Consider the following 25,976-nt stretch of genomic DNA (forward strand, 5'->3'; position numbering starts at 1 on the left):
TCTTTACGGATGTTCTTCTTCACCACCTCGACCCATCCTCACTGCTTGGCTTCGAGCTTTCCCTCCATGTCCTTTGTGATCTCCTTGGAGATCTCTTCTTTGATGGTCGTGAGAGTGTTGTCATTGATCTCCCCTTCTTCCTTCTCAGCATTCTTGATGGCTACCATTTCCACTTTCAATGCACTCACCTCCTCCTTGAGTGCCGTGTTCTCTTGTTCGAGGTTCGTGACCCGTGCTTCGAGAGCTATGATGTGCCGGTGTAGTTTGTTTTCCACCTCATTGAGGTTGGAATCGGATGTCTTCTTGTTCTCCTTGATTAGTGCCTTCATTGCCATCTCGAGGGCCTCGAGTTTCTCTTGGAGACTCGGGGCCATTCCTCAAGATCACTCTGCAGTCCTTCCCACAGGCAGGGAGGAGAGATAGAGAGAGAGAGTTATGTTGCTGCCTTGGGGGCCTGAGCAAGGGTGGGTGGCGAAACGGAGGCAGAGGCGAAATGGCGAAATGATAGGGGAAAGGGGGCAGAGGCGAAATGGCGAACAGAGAGGCGAACGAAGAGAGAGAGAGAGAGAGAGAGAGAGAGAGAGAGAGAGAGAGATTGAAAGCTATGGTTGCTTGCTCAAGAGAGAGATAGAGAGCTACAATCCCCAAGCTTCAAAAACCCTGGCTATGGTGCTTCAGCTCTGTTGCAGAATACTCGTGAGCAAGAAGGACGAAAAAAAGAATCCTATGCTAAAAGATGAGGCTCTCTGACTTTTTGTTGCTCTGGCCCCCGTTCACGTGGGTTGAGAATCCTTGAACCGCGCTCTGATACCAATGTTACATACCCGTAATTGTGGCTACGCAGGGAGGAGGAGATGAGCACGAAGGAGGAGATAAGGCCCTGGAGGCTGGATCACCACCCAGCCATAGAGGGAATGAGGATAAGCTCCCCACTGCCGGACATATATAGTGTCCTGCCTGCCCACACAAGTCCGACCGCCCACGGGTCTCCGCCCTGGGAGCCCTCTCCCCAGTCCTCTCGCCGCCCACACTCCGGTGGGCGGTCATGGGACCGGTCGGGCCTCTCGGCCGTAGCTGCTACGGGCTACGTAACAACCCCCATCTGTGCAAAGTTTCATAGCCATACGCCCTTTGGCCTTACATGATGCCAAATATCGCCATATCACTTTAGACTAATACGGCGAGATTTGGTGTAAGGTATGGCTCGAGACAGTAGACCAAACGGGCTTCGATGTTCATGAAACTTTGCATGGGTGGGGGAATGGGTATCACTGCTACACATGCAAAGTTTCATGGCCATACAAGCTTAGTCAGATACCCCCGAGCCTTACCCACTACCAAATCTTGCCATATCACCGAAGGATACTACATGGCGAGATTTGGTATAGGGGGTATGGTGGCCGAGGGTGGGGCCGGCTTCGAGGGTCATGAAACTTTGTACATGTGGGGGAATGGGCATTGCTCCCACTGGTGCAAAGGTTCGTAGCCATACAAGCACGTTTGGCTACCCCCACACCTTACCCTATGCCAAATCTCACCATACAAGCATGTTTGGCTACCCTTGCACCTTACCCTATGCCGAATCTTGCCATATTGCCGTAGGCTACTATATGGTGAGATTTGGCATAGGGCAAGGCCCGGGGGAGGCCCAACGAGCTATAATGGTCACTAAACTTTTCATGCATCGGGAAATGTGTATCGCCCCCACACATGCAAAGTTTCACAGCCATATGAGTTTGTTTGGCAATTATAGGCCTTATCGTATGCCAAATCTCGCCATATGAGCTTCTTTGGCAGTTATAGGCCTTACCGTATGCCAAATCTTGCCATATCGCCACAGGCTACCATATGGCAAGAGTCAATGTAGAGTACGGGGGCGGGCCAACGGGCTCCAATGGTCACAAAATTTTGCACGGGTGGGGGAATAGGCATCCCCACCAATGCAAAGTTTCATGGCCATACAAGCTTTGTTGGCCGCTCCCAAGCCTTACCCTATGCAAAATCTTGCCATATCATTGGTGTAGATGTATGGTACAATAGAATGCATTTTTATCTCTAATAAAACGTTCATTGTACATTTGTCAAACCGACACACAAAACAGAAGGAAATTCCACACAATAGCTGTATGTGCAACAAGTTGTGTAGGAGGAGGTGACACAGTTCTCCCTAATTGTTTATAATCACAAGAAACGTGCCCTTTCCTTGTCCACATATTAATACTAAAAGAACCCTCCTCTTATTGCTTGTCAATTAATATAACATATGCATGATGAACTTTCTTGGTTTTGCAACCATTCATTGTTCTAAAATTTATCTATTTTTGCATAATAGGATTGCTTTGCAGACCAAGGAGCTACATACAAATTGCTAGTGGTGGGTTTAGGTTCACAAGTAGAATGTCCCTGTCACATTGGGACATGTGGCCATATTAAGGTGGCAGTTAATGGCCACCATGTCCTAGAGTGAGATGGCTGGTCAGTGTGCTGTGGGTGGCACACTTGGGTAGGAGCACTTCTCACAAAAGCTGCAAAGCAATGGCTCTCCTCCAATCAAATCTAGAAATGCAAAAGATGGCCAACCTAATTAGACCAGCCATCTTCACTCAAAACATGGCTCCTATGTGGTAGATTAGTTAGACATTTGAGCATGGGACAAGCGGCCCAGTGTGACATCAAAAAATGGGACGTGCTCAGTGATTGGAGACAACTCACCAAAATCATGGTTGGGTGTCCTAGTGTGACACCAGCCTAAGTCGCTAGTGGTGGGTTTAGTTTACTTATTAGCAAATAACCCAGTGAGAAAGCCGTTTCTAGAATTTTGAGATCCTTAACTGAGAATAGTATTGTATGGGGGTCCCCTATTTTGTATCTAGTCGATGGATGCAAGTCCACTTTCGTTTCACTTTTCCCTAAGAGTATCAACTATCGTGAGCTTCAAACTCATGAGCTTGTGCAAAAGAGCCACCGCTAGGGGCTAGTAATTTTGCCATCGCTAAACCTTAATGTGTCTTTCAACACTAATTTAGCCATTGCTAAATGTTACTTAATTTTGCCATGGATAAACTTTAATGGAATTAATTTGTTCATTGGGCTAAACTTTAATGGAATTAATTTGTTCATTGGGAGGGCATAATTAATTTTGCCATGGCTAAACTTTAATGTTGACGTGGTTGTTTGCAAAAAGCATTCTTTGCCAGTGGAAAAAGTCTCTCGCTAAAAAAACATTTCTCTCTTACCCTTCTCAAACACTTCTACGTTTCTCTTTTACCCTTCTCAAACACTTATGCAAGACCTATGCAGAGATTTCTCTTCTTGTTCATCCCTCATATTCATCTCAACAAGAATGAAAAGATCAATCTTAGCCGACTATGATGGAGCTATAGAACATCTTTTTGAAGAGTTTGTGCTTGCGGTCGATTCCCAGGCCAGACCTCTTATCATAAGCAATGATAAGAGTGTACAAGTTCTTCATCAAAATTCTATTTTTGTCAAGACTCAACTTGCAAACTTTACAGAAGAGGATCTTTTGAGTTTACAAGGTACTACCCTTGCATTTATAAGATATCTGAAGCCTTATCTCAGGGATGCAAAAACAGGTTCAACTATAGCTGTGAAGAGGCTATGTTTTGCTCATGATTGGGCCATTAGAGATGCACTATTGCATGATTTTCGGGATGACCTCTTGGCATCTAGGAAAAGGCTTATCAATCCGAAAAGGGAACACGGAGCTCTTCTACCACTTGATAGGAATGGATCTCTTGATATGGATATAGGTAAATATTTTAAGATCTTTGGTCGAGAGGAAGCATATAGGGTTTTGCTACATGGGGGCTTGCTTATGTTCAAAAATTTCTTTGGCGGTCCTTCCACAAGTCCCTCGGCCTTTTGACGGTTGCTATGGTTGCTTTCCCCGGTGCTGGGAAAAGCACATTTGGATTGGATTGTAGCTCTTTTTTGGTGAAGCAATGGCGTCATCTTTCGAAAAATGATCAAGAAAGGATCCTTGCAATGTACTTGGATGAAAGTCAAACAGAAGACTATTTGGAGATGCTCCAACAGTTTGAGGATTTTAACTTATGCTGCTACCATTCATTGGAGGTAACTAGATCAGGCAAATGGTTACCTCAAGAGGATGGACTCTTACCATCTCAGATTTTAGCGTTGCGGTGTTTGCATGCATCAGTGTTTGAGCCAGATAGACGCCGATATGTAGAGTTTTTGGAAAGATTGCAGAAGGAAAGGCCTCAGTTGTGCAATCATTTAACTTTAAAGCATGTGATGGACTTGATCAGATGTAGTCTTGGTATTCCATTGGAAAAGCGCCTCTTGATTTGTTGGTACATTGATGAAGTAAATGTTGCAAAGGGGAGCTTTTCAAATGTTCATGATGATGTTGAGAGTAGGCCAGTGTGGTTCCAGGAGGTCCTTTCGGAGTATGTCGAGACTCTTGATGTCTTGCATAAGGAAAGAAGTTTGACTTTTCCTATTTTGTCCATAGGAACGACAAGATTCGCAGCCGAGAATTTGCAACTGACAAAAACGGGAAGAGCATGTTAGAAGTCATCTCCTGTCTAGATTTATACACCAGGGCCTTTGTTGTGGGTGTGCCCGCCCTTATGAGGTGTTTTCCCGTTTTTCCCCACTCTCCGCATTTTTCCCCTATTTTTTCCCATTTTTTCTGAGGCTTGGGAGGGCTGCCAGGTGATGCCAGGAGCACTCTGAAGCTGGCCGACTGGATCTACATCAGTCGTGGGCTGTCAGAGTGCTGGCCGACTTGTTCTGACTAGACGTAGGCATCTGTAGCTGGCCGACTGCTATTTTCAGCAGTCGTGGACATTTTTCTCAATCGTGGGCTTTCTTTATGCTGGCCGACTGCCCTTCCAGGGAGGTATATATTGGTCCTCAGCCCCCATACCTCATTTGTATCATTCCTCGGGATCTTCTTGTGTATATAGAGCAGAGTTACACGCCTACATCTCTCTCTCTCTTGTGCTGTTTTTCTGCCTGCGTTTTTGCTCTTGTGTTCCCAGATTTGGTCATCATCTCCGCTGCATATTCTGACATGGTATCAGAGCCTAGGCTCTAGATAGGTCTTGGGATTTGTGTGAGCAAGAGGGGGACTGTTTTGTGGCTGATTGGTGGACTGTTTTGGACTGTTCGGGAAGAGGAGAAGCAAGAGGAAGGCGGGCTGATTTGCTGGACAGCCACTCGCAGGTATCAGTTCTTTGTTCCCACCCACCCACCCTTTTCAGAGTACATCCCCGCGATGGCAGATCTGTTTGAGATGGCCGAGAGACATGTGAAGATCCCGACACTCCCCACGTTCCCGATGGACCGTCAGTTGGACGGGAGCAACTACGGCATATGGAAGGTGATGATGGAATCCGTTCTGGAGTCCTACGACCTCGCCGATTTCGTCGTTGTTGGTGTTCCACGGCCGGAAGTAGAGGAAGGGGAGTTACCGTCAACCCGAAAGGACCGGGAGGCCCAGACGCAGATGTGGGATCGCGTCAACGCCAGGGTCCGTTCGTTTATTTTCCTCAACTGCACACCACAGGTAATCAATCATGTAAAGCACATGACGCTGGCCAGAGGTATATGGCAGCATTTGGCCTCACTTTACAATAGGGTATCGCCCATGAAGAGGATTTCCTTGGAAGTACAAATGCGGGTTATGAGCCCTGCAAAGTCGTCGACGATGCGGGAGCATATTAACAAGCTGCAGGCTCTTCAGCAGGAAGTTCTCCAGGCTGGGAAGGAGATATCGTCAGAGGACATGGCCATAACGTTGCTGTCACATTTGCCCTCTTCGTACTCAGCATTCTACTCGTCGTTGATTACCAGTGGAAGGCTCAGCACCATCACGTGGGAGGAGCTTGTGCCCATGGTCCTGGACCAGGAGGAACGATTCACGAACCCTCCTCAGGGTGGAGGTTCGGAGGCCTTTACTGGCCAACGGTCGAAAGGCCGTAACTCGGGCAAGGGGAAGGCTTCATCGGAGAAGTCTTCTGAGAAGATGTCCGACGCTGACCGCGAGAAACTGAAGGCAGAGAGGACCTGTAATGATTGTGGCGAGAAAGGCCACTACTGGAGGCAGTGTCCCAAGTGGAAGACCGAGAAGGGTGAAGACTCCTCAGCAATCATGAAGACTCCGGCTTTTGTGCACCTGGAGGTGATGGACACCGATGCTTCATTTTCTTCAGGCAGGGAGGAGATTGGAGGACTCTCCGCAACGGATACTCGGGAGTGGATTCTCGATAGTGGTGCTTCCAGGCACATGACTCCTTCCCGTTCCGGTTCACAGGATCTCTGCAGGTGTTCTGGTCATATTCTTACTGGTGATATGTCCACAATCCCAGTTCATAGTGAGGGCAGGATGGAGATAGTTCCCGATGGCAGAGGGGGGAAGCATTCCTCCCAGGTGTTGTATGTTCCGGCACTTGGTTTTCATCTGTTGTCAGTGCATCAGGTTTGCAAGACTGGCGTACGGGTGGAGTTTGATGAGCATTTTGTTGCTCTCCGGGACAAAGCAACAGGCCAAGTGGTTTGGGAAGGTGGAGTGGAGAATGGAGTCTACAGGCTTTCAGCACTCTCTCTCCCAGGTCCTCAAGATTGTGATGAGTGGCAGTCTGGTAATGGCTACTCAAGTGTGGATACGCTGCAGGAGCGGGCTTTCCGAGACCAGGTGGTGGATAGCTTGCCAGTAGATGGCAGCAGTTGGCAGGAACTTTCCAGTACTGAGGTTGGTAGTTCTTGTGTTCGTGAGTCAGAGGAAGCTGAACAGGTCACTTATGCTCTGATGTCTTGTCGTGTTTGGGACATAGAACTTCCAGTAGTTGAGGATGTTCTTTCCACGGGGACCTTTCGGAAAGCCAGGCAGGTGACAGGTGATTACTTGCAGAAGGAGGTGGTTTCTCCAGGCTTTGTGGTTCCGGATTCAGAGGGGGTGGTTGACAGGTTTCATCAGGTTTCCAGGACTTGCTTGTGCACCGTAACAGGTGTTGATCCTTGTGAGCTGTGTGATGTCTCGGTGACTCAGAAGCTGTATGGTTCATTGATCTGGTTGATGGACACCAGATTGGACGGGAGCTTCCTGATGAGGCGGTTGAGCTCTTGGTTGCAGATGTCTCTTTGTGAGGCAGGATTGCGTTTCCTGTGGTTTCTGCGGCATGCGAAGGATCATGGACTCTTGTACACAGGAGGGGGATTGTTGGATGGAGTCCGACTCCGCGGTTGGAGTGACTCGGTTTGGGGAGGAGATCCGGACACGAGGAGATCTACTTATGGCCCAGGAGCAGTTTTACGGAGCAGGAGGAGGTTACATTGCAGGTTTGGGCTTCCACTGGAGGAACCCTTGGTCATCCAGAGGCACTTTGTTCGTGAACAGATTGTTGCTGATGACATCTTGCTGGAGTTCTGTTCGACGGAGGACAGTACGGTGGACCTCTTCACGAAGTCGCTCTCAGGATTTGCTCAGGCGGCACCCCAGCTCCCAGTGGTTGGTCACACAGCCAGGAGCTGAGAGGGGGTGTTAGAAGTCATCTCCTGTCTAGATTTATACACCAGGGCCTTTGTTGTGGGTGTGCCCGCCCTTATGAGGTGTTTTCCCGTTTTTCCCCACTCTCCGCATTTTTCCCCTATTTTTTTCCATTTTTTCTGAGGCTTGGGAGGGCTGCCAGGTGATGCCAGGAGCACTTTGAAGCTGGCCGACTGGATCTACATCAGTCGTGGGCTGTCAGAGTGCTGGCCGACTTGTTCTGACTAGGCGTAGGCATCTGTAGCTGGCCGACTGCTATTTTCAGCAGTCGTGGACATTTTTCTCAGTCGTGGGCTTTCTTTATGCTGGCCGACTGCCCTTCCAGGGAGGTATATATTGGTCCTCAGCCCCCATACCTCATTTGTATCATTCCTCGGGATCTTCTTGTGTATATAGAGCAGAGTTACACGCCTACATCTCTCTCTCTCTTGTGCTGTTTTTCTGCCTGCGTTTTTGCTCTTGTGTTCCCAGATTTGGTCATCATCTCCGCTGCATATTCTGACAGAGCAAAGGCTATTCTTGTGCCTCTTATGCCTTTGAAATTTGCAGAAGTGCAATCCATAACAGTGGGTCTCATGGAAAGGTTGTTATTGTTGACATTGAACCAACCAAAGAGTGATGTATGTATGCCAGAAAGTCTCCAATTGTTGCTGAGATTTTGTGGAGGGATCCCTCAGATGCTTGCTTTGGTGTTTCGAACACTTGTTGACGAAGCTGTAGCAAAATTCTCGATTCATTCTCTACAGATTGTGCGAGGTGGTTTGTGCTTCCGAATCTCTGAAGGTACGAGGCGAAAATTCGAAAAGATGTTTTGTCTTCTGAGTTTGAAGCACTTTTGGAACATGAGATGCCAACCAGAAACCTGAGGCCTCGTGCTCAAGCTCTTTGTTATGAGGAGGTAGAGGAGAAGGAGATGTTGATATGCAAATGAAAAGTAAGGAATGTGAGGAAAGTGACGTGTTCGGTCCTGAGTACATTTACATATATTGGACTGATGAGAAAGTCTCGCCAAAGACTTTTAACCAACTGAATGAGTTGTGTTTATCAAATGATCCATGGGCAACAAGGATTATCCTATGTCACTCTCAAAACGATCATACCTCATCAGATCCTTTGGCCATTCTCTCTCTTTTGAGGTATGTAAAAGAGCATCCTTGTTAGTAGTTGTGTGCATCCTGCTAAATGGTGCAAGGCTGGAACGATTACTGTATTGCAGCAATAGCAGACCAATATCTTTCTCATCGATCAGATCTTGCATGGCCTGTCACCATGCACATGAACTTATAAACATTTGCTAGGTTGTCATTTGCTCTCTGAGCCAAAGACAAAATGCTGTGGACTTTTACCAATGTCATTTTGTGCATTTAAGTGGATCTACTGGGAATGAAAGTCAGAGATGTAGAACCGATGGTTGCCACAGCAAGATTGGAGTTTAAAAGCAACTGGACATGCTGTAGGACAAGCCTCGAAGGGGTGCAAATACAATCAGAAATTTTGGAAGAGAGAGAGTTTGCACTCATGCTCTGATTGAGTCCTTGTTAAAATTTTCATTTGCAAGCTTGATGTGGTCGAGAATATTTAGCCTGCTGTGGTTTTTGGAAGGCTATAGAAAATGGACCAAAACACAGAATCTCAAGGAGTATAAATGTCAGCTAGGAGACATCATGCATACTCGCAGCTATGCTGATCATTTCTCATGGGACAAACCATTGTGCTGGTAGCTGTCAAACTCCTGTGTGAAATCTCTATTGTTTTTTTTAAACCTCCAGAGCTTACCATTAATTAATATGTGTCCTTGTCCTTTGACAAGATCCCCTAATGTGTAGACACCATGGATGATTAAATGGTGATATCAGCAACTTTTGATTTTGAGTAGATTATGGCCTCGAAGATTGCTAGAGTGATGTGTCCAGTGATTTGAGTCATATTTCCAAGATCTGATGGAGTCCTCTTTAAACCAGCTCTGCAATTTGTCATGGTTAAAGACATTGCCCCTTTCTTTTATGCAAGATATGAATTTTATTAATGTGGTCTTTTATGCAAGATCTTGTGGCATAGCTTTTTAGACTGCTAGAACAATGCTAACAAGTATTTTCAGGTTGAGGCATCGATCAAGCCTGCAAACTGTAGGAGCAAGACATTTGCATGTATCATCTAAATGCAAAAGTACTAGTGCATTCAAAATTTCTTTTTATTGATGTTATTATGCGCGAGTCTCTCATGTGCCACATTACGTTTAGAAATGAGGATTCATAGCAGCTGAACTTTATTCACTATATTGTGCTACTGAAGCTCAATATGTTGTATCAGCTATTGACCTCTACTTTGGCACTTTGTTCATGACACTAGGCTCAAGCTAGCGGTGCTTTCTCAAGGCACATGTGCCTCCCCATGTGAAAGAAATTGGAGCACATTTTCTCTCTTTCATACTAAGAGAAGAAACAGACTTCTGACAAAGGGAAACAAATCCATGGACGAGATTGCAAGGCAGGGGTTGTTGTAGAATGACATTGTGCTGGCCAATGCTCTAATGGACATCTATGCCGAGTGCGGTGTTGTCTCAAGGGCGTGACAAGTGCTCGATGGGCTGCCTTCGCAGAATGTTGTCTTTTGGAATGCGCCAATTGCAGCATATGCACAAGAAGGTCACACCCAGCAAGCACTTGACATAGAGGGCATCCTCCCAGATTTAGTGACCTATGCATGGATCTTAAAAGCATGTGCCATGATTGGAAACAAATCCATGAAGAGATTGCAAGGCAGGGGTTACATTGTGCTGGGCGGTCTCTATTGGACATGGGGTGCTGTCTCAAAAGCTACAACAAGTGCTTGATGGGCTGCCTTCTCGGAATGTTGTCTCTTGGATTGCATTGATTGCAGGATATGCACAAGGTGGTCACACCAAGCAAGTACTGGACTCGTTTGAAGAGATTGAGTGTGAGGGTTTCCTTCCAAATGTGCACATGCATATTGAAAGCATGTGCCACAATCGGAGCAGCTGACAAGGGGAAACAAATTCATGACGAGATTGCAAGACTGGGGTTGTTCTGTTCCAAATGCAGTGACCTACATGTGCATCTTGGAAAGCACGTGCCATGATCGGAGCAGCTGAGAGGGGAAACAAATCCATGACAAGATTGCAAGGCAGGGGTTGCTGCAGAACAACATTGTGCTGGGTAGTGCTCTAGTGGACATGTATGCCAAGTGCGGTGCTATCTATGTGCGACGAGTGCTCGATGGGCTACATTCTTGGAGTGTTGTCTCTTTGAGTGCACTGAAAGCAAACGAGCTACTGGACATGCATAAAAGCAGCAGCAATGTTGTCACATTGACTGCATTAATATCTGTCAATGCCCGAGAGGGGGCACAACCAAAATGCTTTAGATTGTTTTGAACAAAAGCAGCATGAGGGCATCCTTCCAGATGCAGTGATCTACGCGTTTATCTTGAAAGCATGTGCCACGATGGGAGCAGCTGACAAGGGGAAACAAATCAATGACGAGATTGGGAGGCAGGGGTTGTTGCAGAATGACGTTGTGTTGGTTAATGCTCTAGTGGACACGTCTGCCAAGTGCAGTGCTGTCTCAAAGCCGTGACAAGTGCACAATGGGCTGCCTTCATTCTTCCAGATGTAGTGACCTACGCATGAGATTGCAAGGCAGGGGTACATTGTGCTTGGCGGTACATGTATGCTGAGTGCGGTGCTGTTTCAAAGGTGCGACAGGTGCTTGATGGGCTGCCTTCTCAGAATGTTGTCTCTTGGACTGCATTGATTTTAGCATATGCACAAGGAGGTCACCGAGTAAGCACTAGACTGCTTTGAAGAGATGCAGTGTGAGGCCCTCCTTACAAATGCAGTGACTTACGCGTGCATCTTGAAAGCATGTGGCACAATCGAAGCAGTTGACAAGGGGGAACAAATCCATGGTGAAATTGCCAGGCAGGGGTTGCTGCAGAACAACGTGATGCTGGGCAGTGCTCTAGTCGACATGTATACCAAGCGGAGTGCCAAAGACAGGACAAGTGGTCGATGGGCTGCCATCCCAGAATGTTCTCTCTTGGAGTGCACTGATTCCAGGATATGCACAAGGTCGCACCGAGCAAGCACTAGACTGCTTTGAAGAGATGCATCATGGGTCATCCTTCCAGATGCAGTGACATGTGCTTATATGCTTTCTTATAAGGTGTATTTGGGCATGTTCAAAGGTATATATAACATTCAATTTTTGTGCATTTGTTTTTCCTCACTTTTCTTCTCCAAATCGGCTCCTCACTTTTCTGCTGAAAGGTGCCTGCTTTCTTGCTCCCTTTTCGCATGCTCTGTTCTTCTTAGAGGGCAATCGTTTTTCCCTGCAAAGCGCCTCTCTCCTCCCGAACATGCAAGCCAGCTCTCACCAAGAAAGGTCTTGAGTTGGAGCTCTGCGAAATCCAGGCATGGTCATACCTTCTTCTTCTTCGTGATCGCATTGCTTGCTGCAGATTTCCCTTCCCTCTCTGAGATGCAGGTCTTTGATAATCTCATTTAAATGCTCACTATTTGTAATAGAATGCCATGCAAAGTTTTTGTTTGGAGCTCCAGATGAGAAGGTTATGGTTGGAAGGGCTTTCCCCTAGTGTTTCTGTATGGATAACTCCGTGAGGCATGATTGAATTCAGAGGTGAAATGCTCTTGCTCGGTCCTTTCATAGAAAAGCCAAGTTGAAGTAAATTCTTCATTACCCTTTTGTATATAGCACGCATCTGTACATAACACAGATTCTAGTACACTTTTTGAAGAAGAGAAAGCTGATGCTTTGAGAAGGCAGAAGGGAGACATTATGAGAAGAAGTGTTTCTCTAGCTGTGCCTAATTCAGAGCCAAAATCAAGGCCAGATGTCGTGGGCTTGCGGAGATGGATGCTTGCTCTTTGTGCCATCAGATTTGATTTGGAGCAAGGCCAAGTTGTAGAGGCTTGCTATCCAGCAGGAGCTATCAGTCCTTCAACCATTTTTCGTAGACGACATCCGACCTATAAAAGCTTGGGGCTGATTAAAGGTTTAGGTCTTCAACGACGAAGCACAACAGAGAAGAGCGAAATGGGTAAGTGTATTCTCGCTCTATTTACCAGATCTCTCGTGCGGGTGGTTGCGCTCTCACCATTTATTAGTTCGGGTGCTGCATTTTCTGTGGGGCAGATATCTCCCGAGACTCCACACACAAGAGGCGTGCAACAGGAGGAAATAAGAAGACATGGCGCAAGAATCGAAAGTAAGTGCTTGATTTCCCTGCTTTCTGCGAGGGTGTATGATGATTCAAGCTTTTGTTTTTCTGCATAGAAAATGGTTTCTGAGGTTTATGCTTAAATGTTTGAGGATTAGACAATTCCAAGCGTCCCATGCTAGAGATGGTTGATATTAAGCGTCCTAAAAAAAAGTAGTAGGGGCATCCCTTTTAACTAGTACATGCCGGAGCGAATTATGGATGTCTCAACGCTTCATACATTTGTTCTCTTGTTACGGCAACAAGTGATAAGGCGAGATTCTTAGAGTCAAAGGTAATAGTTTTTTAGATCCTGTAGAATCTTGGACTACGTGCCTTTTTTTTTCAACTTTAAATTGGGTCTTTTTTTTTCAAATTCAAATGTCAATGGCAATTTGCAATTTGCATGTACAAATTACAATGCAGACAGGTCACACAATTCAGCATCATGGATTCTGGAATGGCAGAGAGAGAGAGAGAGAGCAGGCTGCAGGCTGCTGCAGCCTTGCACACAGTGCGTCACCTGCAGGCTGCAAATGCAAACATAGAAAGAGTGAGAGAGAGACTCAACCTGGCCCCTGGGTTTCGCACTATGCACTCAGCACTGTGCAGCAGGCTCCTCTTGTACGCGCGCGCACCCAGCTGAGAGCTCCAGCCTACGTTATCCGCTCACGCTGCTCGACGTTTTTGCCCACGACGTCAAATTTTTTAAAGACCGTTGGCCATTATTTGGTCCAGTGCCCAATTTTATTTTATTTTTAAAGTCAAGTTTGCAACCTTTGTAAACTCCGAGAATGCAGCAAATGTTTGCAAACGTATGCAACCTCCTGCAAACACGAATGTTTGCAACTATGTTCTTCAAAGACAAGTTATAACCAAACCACAAAATTCTTTGACTAAGCACAAACATTGTGAGCAGAGACATTCTCAACAGAAAATGCAGAGGTATGGATTCCTCCCTTTGTGCATGTTTTTTGAATGCATTGTTATTCTTTATGAGTTTTGTGATGTTTTGTAGGGTTGTGATTTTGTTGCTTTTTGGATGAAGGCTATGTGTGAGCATGCTTTCTATTGGGTGCTTGTGATGGTTTTTGCACACAATGGATCTTAGGCAAGCTTTTTTTCGTAGTTTATAGTGTGTGAGAGCTTTGGTCATTCTACTTTTCATGTGTTGGTGCATACACGCGCGCGCACATACACACACACACGCTCGCTTATGTTGGTGTCGGTGGCAATTCTTATGGTCTTATCTTGCTTTGTGTTGCTTCATCAAATATGTTCTTTTACGCTTGTAGTGTTGCATCTGCCCTGAGTCCAAACAACTTGAAACCAATGTCATCTTGACGGAGTCAGATACATGGCCTACTGATGTGGGTGCACAAAGTCTTCATGAGTTTATGTTTCTCTTCTTAATATTTAAGGCCTTACTCGGAAGCTTTTACTACAGCCTCAAGATGCATATGGCCTAGAAAAGCTGGCGTCTGAGGAATTATGGAAGCATTACACTGAGGATTTTGGAATTGAATGTGAGACAGAGAGAGAGAGAGGAAGAGAGAGAGGAGAGAGAGAAAGAAAGAAAGAAAGAAAGAAAGATTTTATTAACGTCTTCCAAAAGACTGAACTCGGCCTATGAGACAAATCGGTGTACCTGTATGGCGTATCCTCTGTCATCCCAACAAAATGAAAAAGTACTGAACTAAAAAGCTGAATCTGGGTGTGCAATAAGTACAATGAGTGGGGGAGGTGATGGAGCTCTATTACTAGGAGAATGCAAAGCTATATGCATGGAGTATACAATCATGATATGCAACCTAGCTAGCTCCATCCTGTACCATACTAGGGGTATAACAATGAAGGGGTGTCCACAGCTCCCTGAAGAACATGCCTGGGTGTGCTCTGAAGCGAGCCAGTCGCTCTGCACCCTCCCTGTGAAACTGAGCTCTGATCTCTGTCATCTCTCTCTAGTATAGGCGTGGTGTCTGAAAGCCAGGTGTCCTCTGTCTCCTGCGGGCTCTGAGTGTCTCTGCTCTCTGGAGAGTAATTCCCTATCGTGTAGGGGCTGGGAGTGGGATGTATCTCTGAAAAAATGTAGTAATCTGTGTCTGTCGTCCCCCCTCTGGAGCTGTCTGAGCCTGTATTGATGTCTCTCTGTGGCGCTGTATGTCTAGAATGAATCTCCCCAGTATGCGTTGGTCTGCTGCCTCAAAGATCTGGCGTAGGGAATGTGGCTCTCTGAATAAAATGGGATATCTCTCTCTGATGGCTGTATATGCTGTGTATCTGCATACATAATGCTTCTCACTTTCCACCTCCTCTCTGCACAATCTGCATACCCTCTCCTCTCGGGGGATCCGTGCTGCTCTGCCAGTCTCAATCTCCAATCGGTGTGATGAAACTCTAAGCTGACCAATAGCCACTCGGGAGCCGTGTGGTAAAAAGCCCTCCATGTATCTAGGCCTCTCTATAAATCCATTATCAGTGATACTCATGAAGTGATCTCTGTAGTATAGCATCTTTGGTGGAAGAGGCTGTGTAGGCGATATCCATGTCTCTCGTGTATAGAGCTGCCATAGGTCCTGTCTCAATACTCTGTTCCTCTCACTATGAGAGAGATGGATATGTGGTGCATCCATGTCATACTGGAATGGTGGTAGATGATCCATGTCTAGGCCATGCTGTGAGAACCAATGTGTGACCTGTGCATACCATGATCCTCTGTCTCCTGCCTCAGCCAGCTGTCTCGATGCCTCAAAAGCTCTATATGACAATCTGTGCTGTGGCATCTCTCTGAATCTGTCTAGCAGGATACAGTCTGAAATATGGCCTCTACCATCATAGGAGGCGCAGCAAACTCTGCTCGAATAATGTCATGAGGTACTGACGGTTTGCTGCGTATCATGCGTGCCATCATGAGGGCCTGTGGTCTCTCTATGTGTGTCCACCAATGGGTAGCAAGGCTTGGTGCCCATACCGCTGCTCCATACATCAATGCCGGTGTGACTAATGTGTCAAATAGCCACCCCTTCGTCCGGGGCTCCTGAAAACGCGCCTGGTGGCACTGTCTCTCTAGCATAGCCAACGCTGCATATCCCCGTGTCAATCTAGCTCTGGCTGCTGAACCCATGGTGAAGCGTGTGGCTGCTGCAGAGAAGGTAACTTCTAGGTATACGTATGATGTCACCACCTCCACCTGGCGTCCTGTGAGAGTGAATGTCAATTGACTCCTCCCCTGTCTCGATGTATGAAAGACCATAACCTTGGTTTTCCCAAGGTTCACAATAAGACCCCTCTGGAGACTCAGACACTAATACAATATCATCAGCATAGAGCATAATATGTACTGAGGTACCTGCTAAATCAACTCCATCTCCGCCTCCCCGTGTAATGAAGTCAGCCACCTCATCAATGTATAACCCAAATAGCGTGGGGGAAAGTGGGCATCCTTGCTTCACACCAATGGTGCTAGCAATAGTCTCGGACGTACCTCCTGGACATCTGACTCGCCCAAAAACCTGCTCATATAATGCATAAATGCCCCATGTCATATCTGCTGGTATGCCAAGAGACTGCAGGCGCTGAAAGAGCCTCTCTCGTGGTACTGTGTCAAATGCCTTGCGGAAATCCACAAAGCAGCAATAGAGCTTTCTCTTCCTCGCTCTGGCCTGATCAATCATACATCTCAAAGTGAATACATGGTCAGTGGTAGAGAAAGCTCTCCTGAAGCCTGCCTGCCTTGATGAGCATAAACCTGCTCGCTCAGCATATAAGCTAAGCTCTTGCTCCAACACTGCACCATAGAGTTTGGTCAGCACGTGGCCAACCATAACCGTCCTGTAGTTGCTCGGATCGAGCATATCCTCTATTTTGTGAATCGGCACAATGGTGTGCATCGTCCACTCCGCAGGCAAACCCTCTGCTAGTGCCCTGTTAAACAGGTGTGCAAGAAAAGGAGCCAAAGAATCTACTGCATATATGAGATGCTCACCCTGTAGGCCCATATGGTCAGTGGCCTGTCCATGCTGTAGGCGGCGGATAGCTTCCTGTACCATCGAGTGGGTAAAGAAGCTAGCTGTGGTAGGTCGAGGCTCCTGTGGCTGAGGTATAGGTGGCTGCTGTGGGGCGTGGTATAGGCCCTCTGCTTATGTGTGCCATGTCTGTGGGTCTGCAATAGGTGTCGGTGTTCGGGGCTCTCTGAAGTGCCGCCATGAGACAGGGCTATCTCTACTCATGAAGAAATGAAAGATCTCTAGCTCATGTATCTCTGCGAAGGCCCGCCTTTTGCGGCGAGTGAGTCTCCTCATCTCTCTCCTCGACTCCTGCTCTGTGATGGCTCCCAGGGCTCTTTGTATGCAGAGCCGTGAGTATAGGGCTCTGCACTCGTCATCATACCATTTGTTCTGGGGCATAGTCCCAGATCTCGGAGGCTCTCCTGAGTGGACACGATGTGGGAAGCTCTGTAATGCAGCCGTGTGTAGGAGTGATGCCAGCTGGGCTGTAATGGTATCCATAGGTGCGCTTTTAAGCCACGTAGTCCAAGATTCTGCGGGATCTAAAAAACTATTACCTTTGACTCTAAGGATCTCGCCTTATCACTTGCTGTCGTAACAAGAGAACAAATGTGTGAAGGGTTGAGACATCCATAATTCGCTCTGGCATGTACTAGTTAAAAGGGATGCCCCTACTACTTTTTTTTAGGACGCTTAATATCAAGAAGAATCTGTTACCTACTCCCCCTGAGATTGAATCTGACTATGAGAAAAAGCTTGGTGAATTTCCAACACCTATTCAAAATTGCATTTCTGACGAGAAAACACAATTGTTGGAAGCCCTTCTCTCTCGCAATATGTAATCAGACCGTGTCCTCATTTTTAAGTTCTAGTTGTGCAAGAGGAGGACAAGCAATCTGTTGAAACCATGTAGGAGGGATGATGAGCTCCCAATAAGCATTAATTACTAGGATAATTAAGCTCATGCCCAAGGGGGGGAAAGTCCCGAAGTCTCCCTCCCCCCCCCTCTCTCTCTCTCTCTCATGGCAACTCAAAGTAAACAGAAATGCTAGCAATCATGTAAAGACTCTATTTTGCACGACGACGTGCACAAGAGAGGCAAGCAAAAAATCTCACTAAAAAATTACGAAAACGATGGTCAAAGAAAAGAAGTTTTATCAAAATTTGCTTGGTTAGATGTCAACCAATCAAGCTGACAAGCCTATCTAGTTTCATAGTGGTGATTTCTGAATCCCAGCTGCATGGTAATCACATAATCCTCTCAAATGAAAGAAGGGCAGTGCAAGAAGCCTAGAAAAAGGCTCTCCTTAAGCAGCAACACCTTTGCCCTTCTTTCTTTGAATCTTTTTCTGGTAAAACTCCAACTCCTTCCCTTCAAGAATGTCCCTGAAACATGATTTTAAAAAATTAACAGACTGACAAATTTTTTATGATAAACAACCACTGAGAAGATTAGGAAGTATCAGCCCTTCCACATTGTCCAGGGCGAGAGGCAACAGAAGCAAGCAATCTTCTAGCTTGCGAGATTGTTTGCGCTCTGTGATTTTCCTGACAACATGATTGCTCTGTTTAATCTCCCCCTCTCCAGTAGGAGTTTCTCCCTCCTACAAGACAGAATAAAAAAGCAAACAATTAAGTCGTGACTTTAAAGCATAGATAACCCACCTTTGTCGACACATTTTTCACACTCACTACAATATGAAGCAGTAGGGAAAAATACATCATTAGTGCATATGGAGAGAGCATCTTCCCTCCAGCTTTAATGTATGCCAACTAGAACTGGCATGATCTTGTGAATATGTCCTCTACATCTGGAGATATGGCCATTCCTTCAGGAACTAGGCTCCCAACCTCCACTGGTTGCCTAGCTTCCTCAAGCGCATGGCCTCCCCTCCTTAATACGCTGTAAAGTTTCTGCGTTCTTGAAAATGTTTTTGAGACTAGTCAGGAGAATTCAAGAACCGGGAAAATTACGATCTTTGACAAATACCATAAATACACATCCCAAGTCTCCTGCAAGCTAAGTGAATCCTAAAGCAAGTCATGAATCACTTACATAAAAGGTTCTCTTTATAGTTCTACCATTTTCAGGGAACATCTATGAGGATTAGCAACCATCATGCTACTGTCGTTTACAGGCTACAGCTGTCGCTACAGCTGCATGTAATTTCTTAGGCTCCTTGACTATTTTCCTTTACAAATCTATAGAGACACTTGTGTTTTGCAAGGAAGGTTCACTAAATAAACCCACTGTACAAGGCATATTGCATGAGCTGCAATTTTCTAAGGATTTTAGCTTACATACCTGTTTAGCAATGATGGGTGAACATTTGATTGTTGACATGGTAATCCTGGTGAAGCCTCTCTCAGGACAAAGAAATATGCACTGTAGAGCTTTCAATGACTGTACTTGTGGTAGCAGAATTCCAAGTTGAAAGCTTAAAGCTACTTTAACGCTACAACTGTATTTCTCTACCATAGAGGAAAGAGCCAACCAGTGTACATAGCCAATGGCAAGTTGGCGTTTTAAAGCACATGGACAACCAGTCTTCCAGGTTAACCTAACGAGTGATCAAGATCTTGGCCAAGTGAAATTGCCTCAGAAAGTGGACACATCAAATTTGGATGGCATAACCTATGAAAGTCAAAGAGAAACAATTTCACATGAAGGACAAACAGCATTAGACATTAAAATGGGCTGATCTACCACATACCTCTGATTCCTTCTTGCCAGCAGCAGCCTTCTTTTTCTTTCCCAAATCCACACCATAGTGCTGGCTATACCCTTGCCGAAAAGGAGCAGCATTGACCTGGACAATAGCAGACTTCACCAGCGTTTGGGTGCGGACCAGCTCATTGTTGGAGGCATTGTAGACCACATCCAAGATGCGAGGCTTGCGTGTGACAGCCTCCGATCCCCATGAGTAGTTGCCAGTGTCAAGGCGTAGAGCCCGAAACTTGAAATTACCACCTCACACCCGGATCTTGCGCACTGTCTTATTGCTTGACAATTTTGTTGTGGCAGACTGGCACCCAAGCTCGTATCTGTTGTGCTAAAAGTAAAGCATGCATGAGTACTAGAGATTGGGCATGATCATATTTAACAACAAGAGCAGTAGTAGGTCCATTATACATGTTATAACAATGACATAGCCCAACGGAGAGGTTTTGCTTTTTCTCATTGGCCATCTCTAGCATGGGATGCTTGGAATTGTCTAATCCTCAAACATTTAAGCATAACCATTTTCTATGCAGAAAAACAAAAGCTTGAATCATCATACACCCTCGCAGAAAGCAGGGAAATCAAGCACTTACCTTTGCTTCTTGCGCCATGTCTTCTTATTTCCTCCTGTTGCACGCCTCTTGTGTGTGGAGTCTTGGGAGATATCTGCCCCACAGAAAACGCAGCACCCGCACAACAGAATGGTGAGAGCGCAGCCACCCGCACGAGAGATCTGGTAAATAGAGCGAGAATACACTTACCCATTTCGCTCTTCTCTGTTGTGCTTTGTCGTTGAAGACCTAAACCTTTAATCAGCCCCAAGCTTTTATAGGTCGGATGTCGTCTACGAAAAATGGTTGAAGGACTGATAGCTCTTGCTGGATAGCAAACCTCTACAACTTGGCCTTGCTCCAAATCAAATCTGATGGCACAAAGAGCAAGCATCCATCTCCGCAAGCCCACGACATCTGGCCTTGATTTTGGCTCTGAATTAGGCACAGCTAGAGAAACACTTCTTCTCATAATGTCTCCCTTTTGCCTTCTCAAAGCATCAGCTTTCTCTTCTTCAAAAAGTGTACTAGAATCTGTGTTATGTACAGATGCGTGCTATATACAAAAGGGTAATGAAGAATTTACTTCAACTTGGCTTTTCTATGAAAGGACCGAGCAAGAGCATTTCACCTCTGAATTCAATCATGCCTCATGGAGTTATCCATACAGAAACACTAGGGGAAAGCCCTTCCAACCATAGCCTTCTCATCTGGAGCTCCAAACAAAAACTTTGCATGGCATTCTATTACAAATAGTGAGCATTTAAATGAGATTATCAAAGACCTGCATCTCAGAGAGGGAAGGGAAATCTGCAGCAAGCAATGAGATCACGAAGAAGAAGAAGCTATGACCATGGCTGGATTTCGCAGACTCGAGAGCTTTCTTGGTGAGAGCTGGCTTGCATGTTCGGGAGGAGAGAGGCGCTTTGCAGGGAAAAACGATTGCCCTGTAAGAAGAGCAGAGCATGCGAAAAGGGAGAAAGAAAGCAGGCACCTTTCAGCAGAAAAGTGAGGAGCCGATTTGGAGGAGAAAAGTGAGGAAAAACAACTGCACAAAAATTGAATGTTATATCTACCTTTGAACATGCCCAAATACACCTTATAAGAAAGCATATAAGCACATGTCACTGCATCTGGAAGGATGCCCCCATGATGCATCTCTTCAAAGCAGTCTAGTGCTTGCTCGGTGCGACCTTGTGCATATCCTGGAATCAGTGCAAATCCTGGAATCAGTGCATATGCTAAAATCAATGCAGTCCAAGAGACAACATTCCTTGAAGGCAGCCCATCAAGCGCCTGTCGCACCTTTGAAACAGCACCGCACTCAGCATACGTGTACCGCCGAGCACAATGTACCCCTGCCTTGCAATCTCATCATGGATCTGTTTCCAATCATGGCACATGCTTTTAAGATCCATGCATAGGTCACTAAATCTGGGAGGATGCCCTCTATGTCAAGTGCTTGCTGGGTGTGACCTTCTTGTGCATATGCTGCAATTGGCGCATTCCAAAAGACACTATTCTGCGAAGGCAGCCCATCGAGCACTTGTCACGCCCTTGAGACAGCACCGCACTCGGCATAGATGTCCATTAGAGCATTGGCCAGCACAATGTCATTCTGCAACAACCCCTGCCTTGCAATCTCGTCCATCGATTTGTTTCCCTTTGTCAGCTGCTCCGATTGTGGCACATGGTTTCAAAGTGAATGCATGTCCAGTAACTCATTTTCCTTTCAAAGCTCACCACATTTCGCGTACACGGTCACTAGGTGATGTGATCAGAAGATCATCATGTATGCTGGTGCCTCTAACAAGATCTTTGTTTCAGGTACAAGCCCTAAGCTTCAGAGGCCAAAAAGCATCTATTTGATGGCATTGGCCTCCTCCACTTCTACTTCTAAACTCTTAGATAACCCAAGATGGAGTATCCCGGCTATCCATCCACAAAGGCTCCTGTGCAACTTTATGCTTCAAGTCTGACTCCCTCCATCCACAAAGGCTCCTGTGCAACTTTATGCTTACAGTCTGACTCCCTTCAAGAGGTAGAGCTCTTGCACTTCTTCCATTCCTCCCCCTCTATCTCTGTTTCTTTTGCATACACAAAACTCAAAAGTGCTGCCAATAAATTGTACTAGCCATCATCCTGCACCCTTTTTGAGCTTGCATGATCTCTTGCAGCAGCAGAGGAAAATAGAGCTTTCTTCTCTGGCTGCTTCATCATCTTCTTCTTCTTCTTCTTTTGTGAAGAAAACTGCCTGTTGATTTGTGAACACCCTCTGTGGATGCCTTGATTGATAAAGTAGAAGAGCCTCCTCTCCCTGCCCACACCATGCACACGCTGCAATCAGAGCATTCAATGAAGCAGCATCTGGATTTGAAATTTTACTGAATGCATTTCTTGCATTACTAATAATACCACACGTGCCATACATGTTGATTATAGCATTTAAAACGACAACATCTTCATTAAAAACACGCCCAGCAATACGTACATACATGCGAATGGCTTCTTGGAGAGCCTCTATGCATTGAATAGGCTTGCGAATGTGAACTTGTCTGGTCCAATGCCCTGAGTCTGCATCCGTTCAAAATGCTGTACAGCTTTGTTTACCTCTCCACACTGTTCCAATGCAATGGCCATGGCATTCCAGCTACTAACATCCCGAGTTGCCAATGCATAGAAGACTTCCTGAGCTTCCTCAAGCCTACCACACTTCCCATACATTGAGAGGAGGGTATTACCCACATCAGAATCGGGTTGAATTTTGTCATTGGCTCCAACTCGAGAGCTTTCATGGTGAGACCTGGCTTGCATGTTGTGGGAGGAGAGAGGCGAGGCCTGTTGCAGTTGCTTTGCAGCATCTACAGGTGAGCAATTGGTCACTGAGTCTGTAAAAAGATTCCAGTATTAGATGAATCCTGGATTAAAAGATACTAATTGGATTGGACCTAGGCATCCAGTCCATGATGTTTTACATACTTCCATTTCTCCTTAGAATGGTAAGCACATGATGCTTACAAATGTTAGAACATCAAAAGATGAAGGTAAGGCAGCAATGCTCTCTTCTTTTCGGATTGAATACCTAAGTCGATTGGATCAAGGCTTGCACTACTATCTGTTGGCGACTCCTTTCCAGTGTCATTTAGGAACCCATCATCCTCTACAATTTGGCCCATATGGAAAGCATTAGCAGATGAACTTGCACCTTCCAGAACATCATCCAGTTCTGTTTCAATCCCATCTAAGGTTTGATTGACATCAGAAACCAAGTTCGTGATGTTTTCTTGTTCTTTGGTACTCTCAAAATGAATATCCCTCTGCTACCTGCAAATATCCCTCTGCTACCTGCGCCTCCTCAAAACCACTCTTGCTGCCACTTGCTTCCAAAGACGTAACACCATCATCTTGAGTGGGGGTAAAGGATTGCTCAACACCATGATGTTTAATGTTGTCATCATCGCTTTTTGAGTCCGTCTCATTAAACTGCCCATTGGAAGTCTAGTGCAGAGGAGTTGATCACAATATCCTGTTCTGGACAAACAGTATCATCTGTTGAACCCTTAGCTACCAATGATGTGATCAAATTCTCCTCAATAATCTGTTCAAGTTTCTCAGTTGTTGTACTACTTTCAGCCAAAACACCATCAATTTGAGACTCCGCAAACTTAAACTCAAGTAGCTGAACGTTGGTAAGGTTAGGCTGAGCAGCTACAGCCATCACTTCACCATGAAATTCGCCATCTGCCACGCCGGTCAAGACTGGGGCTTAGAATTCAATCTCACCAACAGAAATTTCACTGACACGTTGCTCTACGGCAGGCAAAGCTGCCGTCTCCTTGGAGAGTGGCAATGTTTGGCTCTCAATAAGGACATCCTCAGCTTTGAGCTCCTCTGCCTTTTCAGATTCAAGCTCCTTTAACTCTGCTAGAGGTGTTACATCAACTCCAACATTATTATCCCTAAGGGGAGTAAACTCTTCCACAATGCTAGAGCTGTAAGGCATCTGTCCAAAGTTGGGTATTCCATGCAAATCAGATTCCATATCCTCTACAGCGACTGTGTTTACAATCAAATAGAATTCTGCTGCACCCTGGGGTCTCTGGCTTTCTACTACATTACCATTTGAGGCATGCAAGGTGTCATGAGTGGAGCTGACATGACCCTTGGTTCTACTTACAGAAGCAGCTCCAAGTGCCATGGCTGTGAGGACACTCTCAGGAGCTTTGACCGTGTCATTGACAAGCTTTCACCTACCATTAATGAATGACTCCGTTGCCTCGTACCTGTCCTTCCTAGATCTGAGAAAATACAGAGCTGCGGCAGTGGGATATTGCAATTGTGGGCTTGCCAGGCCACTTACTCCCAAGGATGAATGGAGGGGGAGGGGTGGTTTGTAAAGCCAGATTAGCCACCTCCTCCTTGACCTTGGCCATCGGTAAGCTGGCACTGGCGATCCGAAGCATGGGGACGGTGGTGGTTGCACCCCGCTGCTTTGAGAGAAAAGCCTGAGAAAAGTACGTGAGAAAGGTGTGGAGAAAAGAAAGGCGAAGAAGAAAAGTAGGGGAAAAATAATTTTGTATTGTGCTTGATCTTTTGTTACCTATGGTGCAGAGAGAAGTCAGGTGAAGAGATGTGCTTTTAGGTAGGGGAAAAATAATTTTGTATTGTGCTTGATCTTTTGTTACCTATGGTGCAGAGAGAAGTCAGGTGAAGAGATGTGTTTTTAGGTATGTATTTTGTGGCTTAGATATATACATGGCTATACATAGACATAGATGGTTACAAGCCTACGTATATGCATACAGATTTCTTACCAGCAGAACAGTACCTCTTGCATCAAAGAGCCTAAGGGCCATGGTAAACAATCTCGCCATCTGATAGGAGTATGATGACATCATCATACAGGTGCAGGCTGTAGGAGTGAGACAAGCATGGTGGAATGCATCACGCGAATGATCTGTTGCAAGCATTTTACTATCTGAAAAGTGATCGAGCTGTCCAGGACTCTGGAGATCTCATCCATGAAAAGGGCTTGGGCAGGTCCTACTAGCATTTCACCTGAGTAGGGGACATGCCTAGATCAGAATATGACACACAACATGCCTTTATCATCACAACTGTTGGGTTGCCTGCCCCCCCCCCCCCCCCACCACCCCCAAGTAGGGCGATTATGCCAAAGGCATTGTTAAACTGCGTTTTGTTTTGTGACAAGCAACTTGCATAGACAGGTCTGTCAGAGTCTAGCACATTTTATCGACATGTTTCTGTAAGGACTGAACTTAAGATCCATCAAACAAGCATTAAAGAATGGATCCCTATCAGAGGTTGTTCCCATATCTATCAAAAGGTCTAGCATTTACCTGTGGTGACACACTTCCTCTGCCCTCGTGATATTCCTCTTCTCATTTGATAACCAACCAAGGTATCAGCACAAATGTCAAGGCCAAGAATCTGTTCCAACAAATTAGATGGACTTTTGAGATTCTTGAAGTAAAAGCATTGGCAACCATGCTTGCAATGATACAGATATCACACAGAACTATTTACCCTCAGCACATAATCTGTGACAATAATCGTTTCGTGTTCTTCCATGGTGACTGCCTGCATAAGACACTCAATCATTTTAGAAAGGAGACTCCTTGCAAACGAAACTTGTAAACGATTTTGTTACCTTCATAAAGACAGCAATGTCAGGGTCTGCTGGCTTTATTCCTGCTGCTTTCTCTCTTCTAGAAAGTTCCTTCAGCATGTCTGAATATAGAGCAAGCGAAAGAAGCAAATGGGTAAATATGGACTCCTAAGTCCCTTACCTTTCACAGATAGCAGCAACATCAACAGCTAAATTTCCATGGGCCTCAATAAAGACAAAATGATTCCTCACCATATCTAGTTCCCTCTCCTTGGCACTAACCACAGAAATC

The 25,976-nt window shown here is 45.8% G+C and overlaps 3 protein-coding genes across 7 annotated transcripts; 2 read left to right on the forward strand and 1 right to left on the reverse strand.

Annotated features, from left to right (window-relative positions):
* Positions 1–3,291: 3,291 nt before the first annotated feature.
* Positions 3,292–11,133, forward strand: LOC147627433 (uncharacterized). The gene is given in 6 exon segments (XM_086815059.1): positions 3,292–3,890; positions 3,893–4,552; positions 8,045–8,320; positions 10,418–10,474; positions 10,625–10,713; positions 10,942–11,133. Coding segments are annotated over 6 exon segments (1,821 nt in total). The 5' UTR covers positions 3,292–3,343.
* Positions 11,134–11,949: 816 nt separating this feature from the next.
* Positions 11,950–13,672, forward strand: LOC147627434 (uncharacterized). Its single transcript, XM_086814322.1, has 3 exons — positions 11,950–12,616; positions 12,712–13,070; positions 13,202–13,672. The coding sequence occupies exons 1-2, from the start codon at positions 12,355–12,357 to the stop codon at positions 12,786–12,788; spliced, it is 339 nt and encodes a 112-aa protein (XP_086670448.1). The 5' UTR covers positions 11,950–12,354; the 3' UTR covers positions 12,789–13,070; positions 13,202–13,672.
* A 3,136-nt stretch (positions 13,673–16,808) lies between these two features.
* On the reverse strand, positions 16,809–25,976 carry LOC147627435 (ABC transporter G family member 35-like). 5 transcript variants are annotated; one of them, XR_015268228.1, is made up of 6 exons: positions 25,866–25,969; positions 25,603–25,656; positions 25,416–25,506; positions 19,497–19,827; positions 19,088–19,417; positions 16,809–18,386 (listed from the first exon to the last, which is right to left on the reverse strand). XR_015268228.1 is itself a non-coding variant. In XM_086814320.1 (4 exons), the coding sequence occupies exon 4, from the start codon at positions 24,251–24,253 to the stop codon at positions 23,822–23,824; it is 432 nt and encodes a 143-aa protein (XP_086670446.1). In that variant the 5' UTR covers positions 24,254–25,113; positions 25,416–25,506; positions 25,603–25,656; positions 25,866–25,976; the 3' UTR covers positions 22,558–23,821. The 5 variants fall into 5 exon arrangements, 2 of the variants coding, with proteins under 2 accessions (XP_086670447.1, XP_086670446.1); XR_015268226.1 differs by having other exon boundaries at positions 25,603–25,970; XR_015268227.1 differs by lacking the exon at positions 19,088–19,417 and having other exon boundaries at positions 25,603–25,970.

The sequence above is a fragment of the Cibotium barometz genome, chromosome 20 (assembly GCF_041138505.1).
Source record: "Cibotium barometz isolate CiBa-2024 chromosome 20, ASM4113850v1, whole genome shotgun sequence".
Taxonomy (NCBI): Eukaryota; Viridiplantae; Streptophyta; class Polypodiopsida; order Cyatheales; family Cibotiaceae; genus Cibotium; species Cibotium barometz.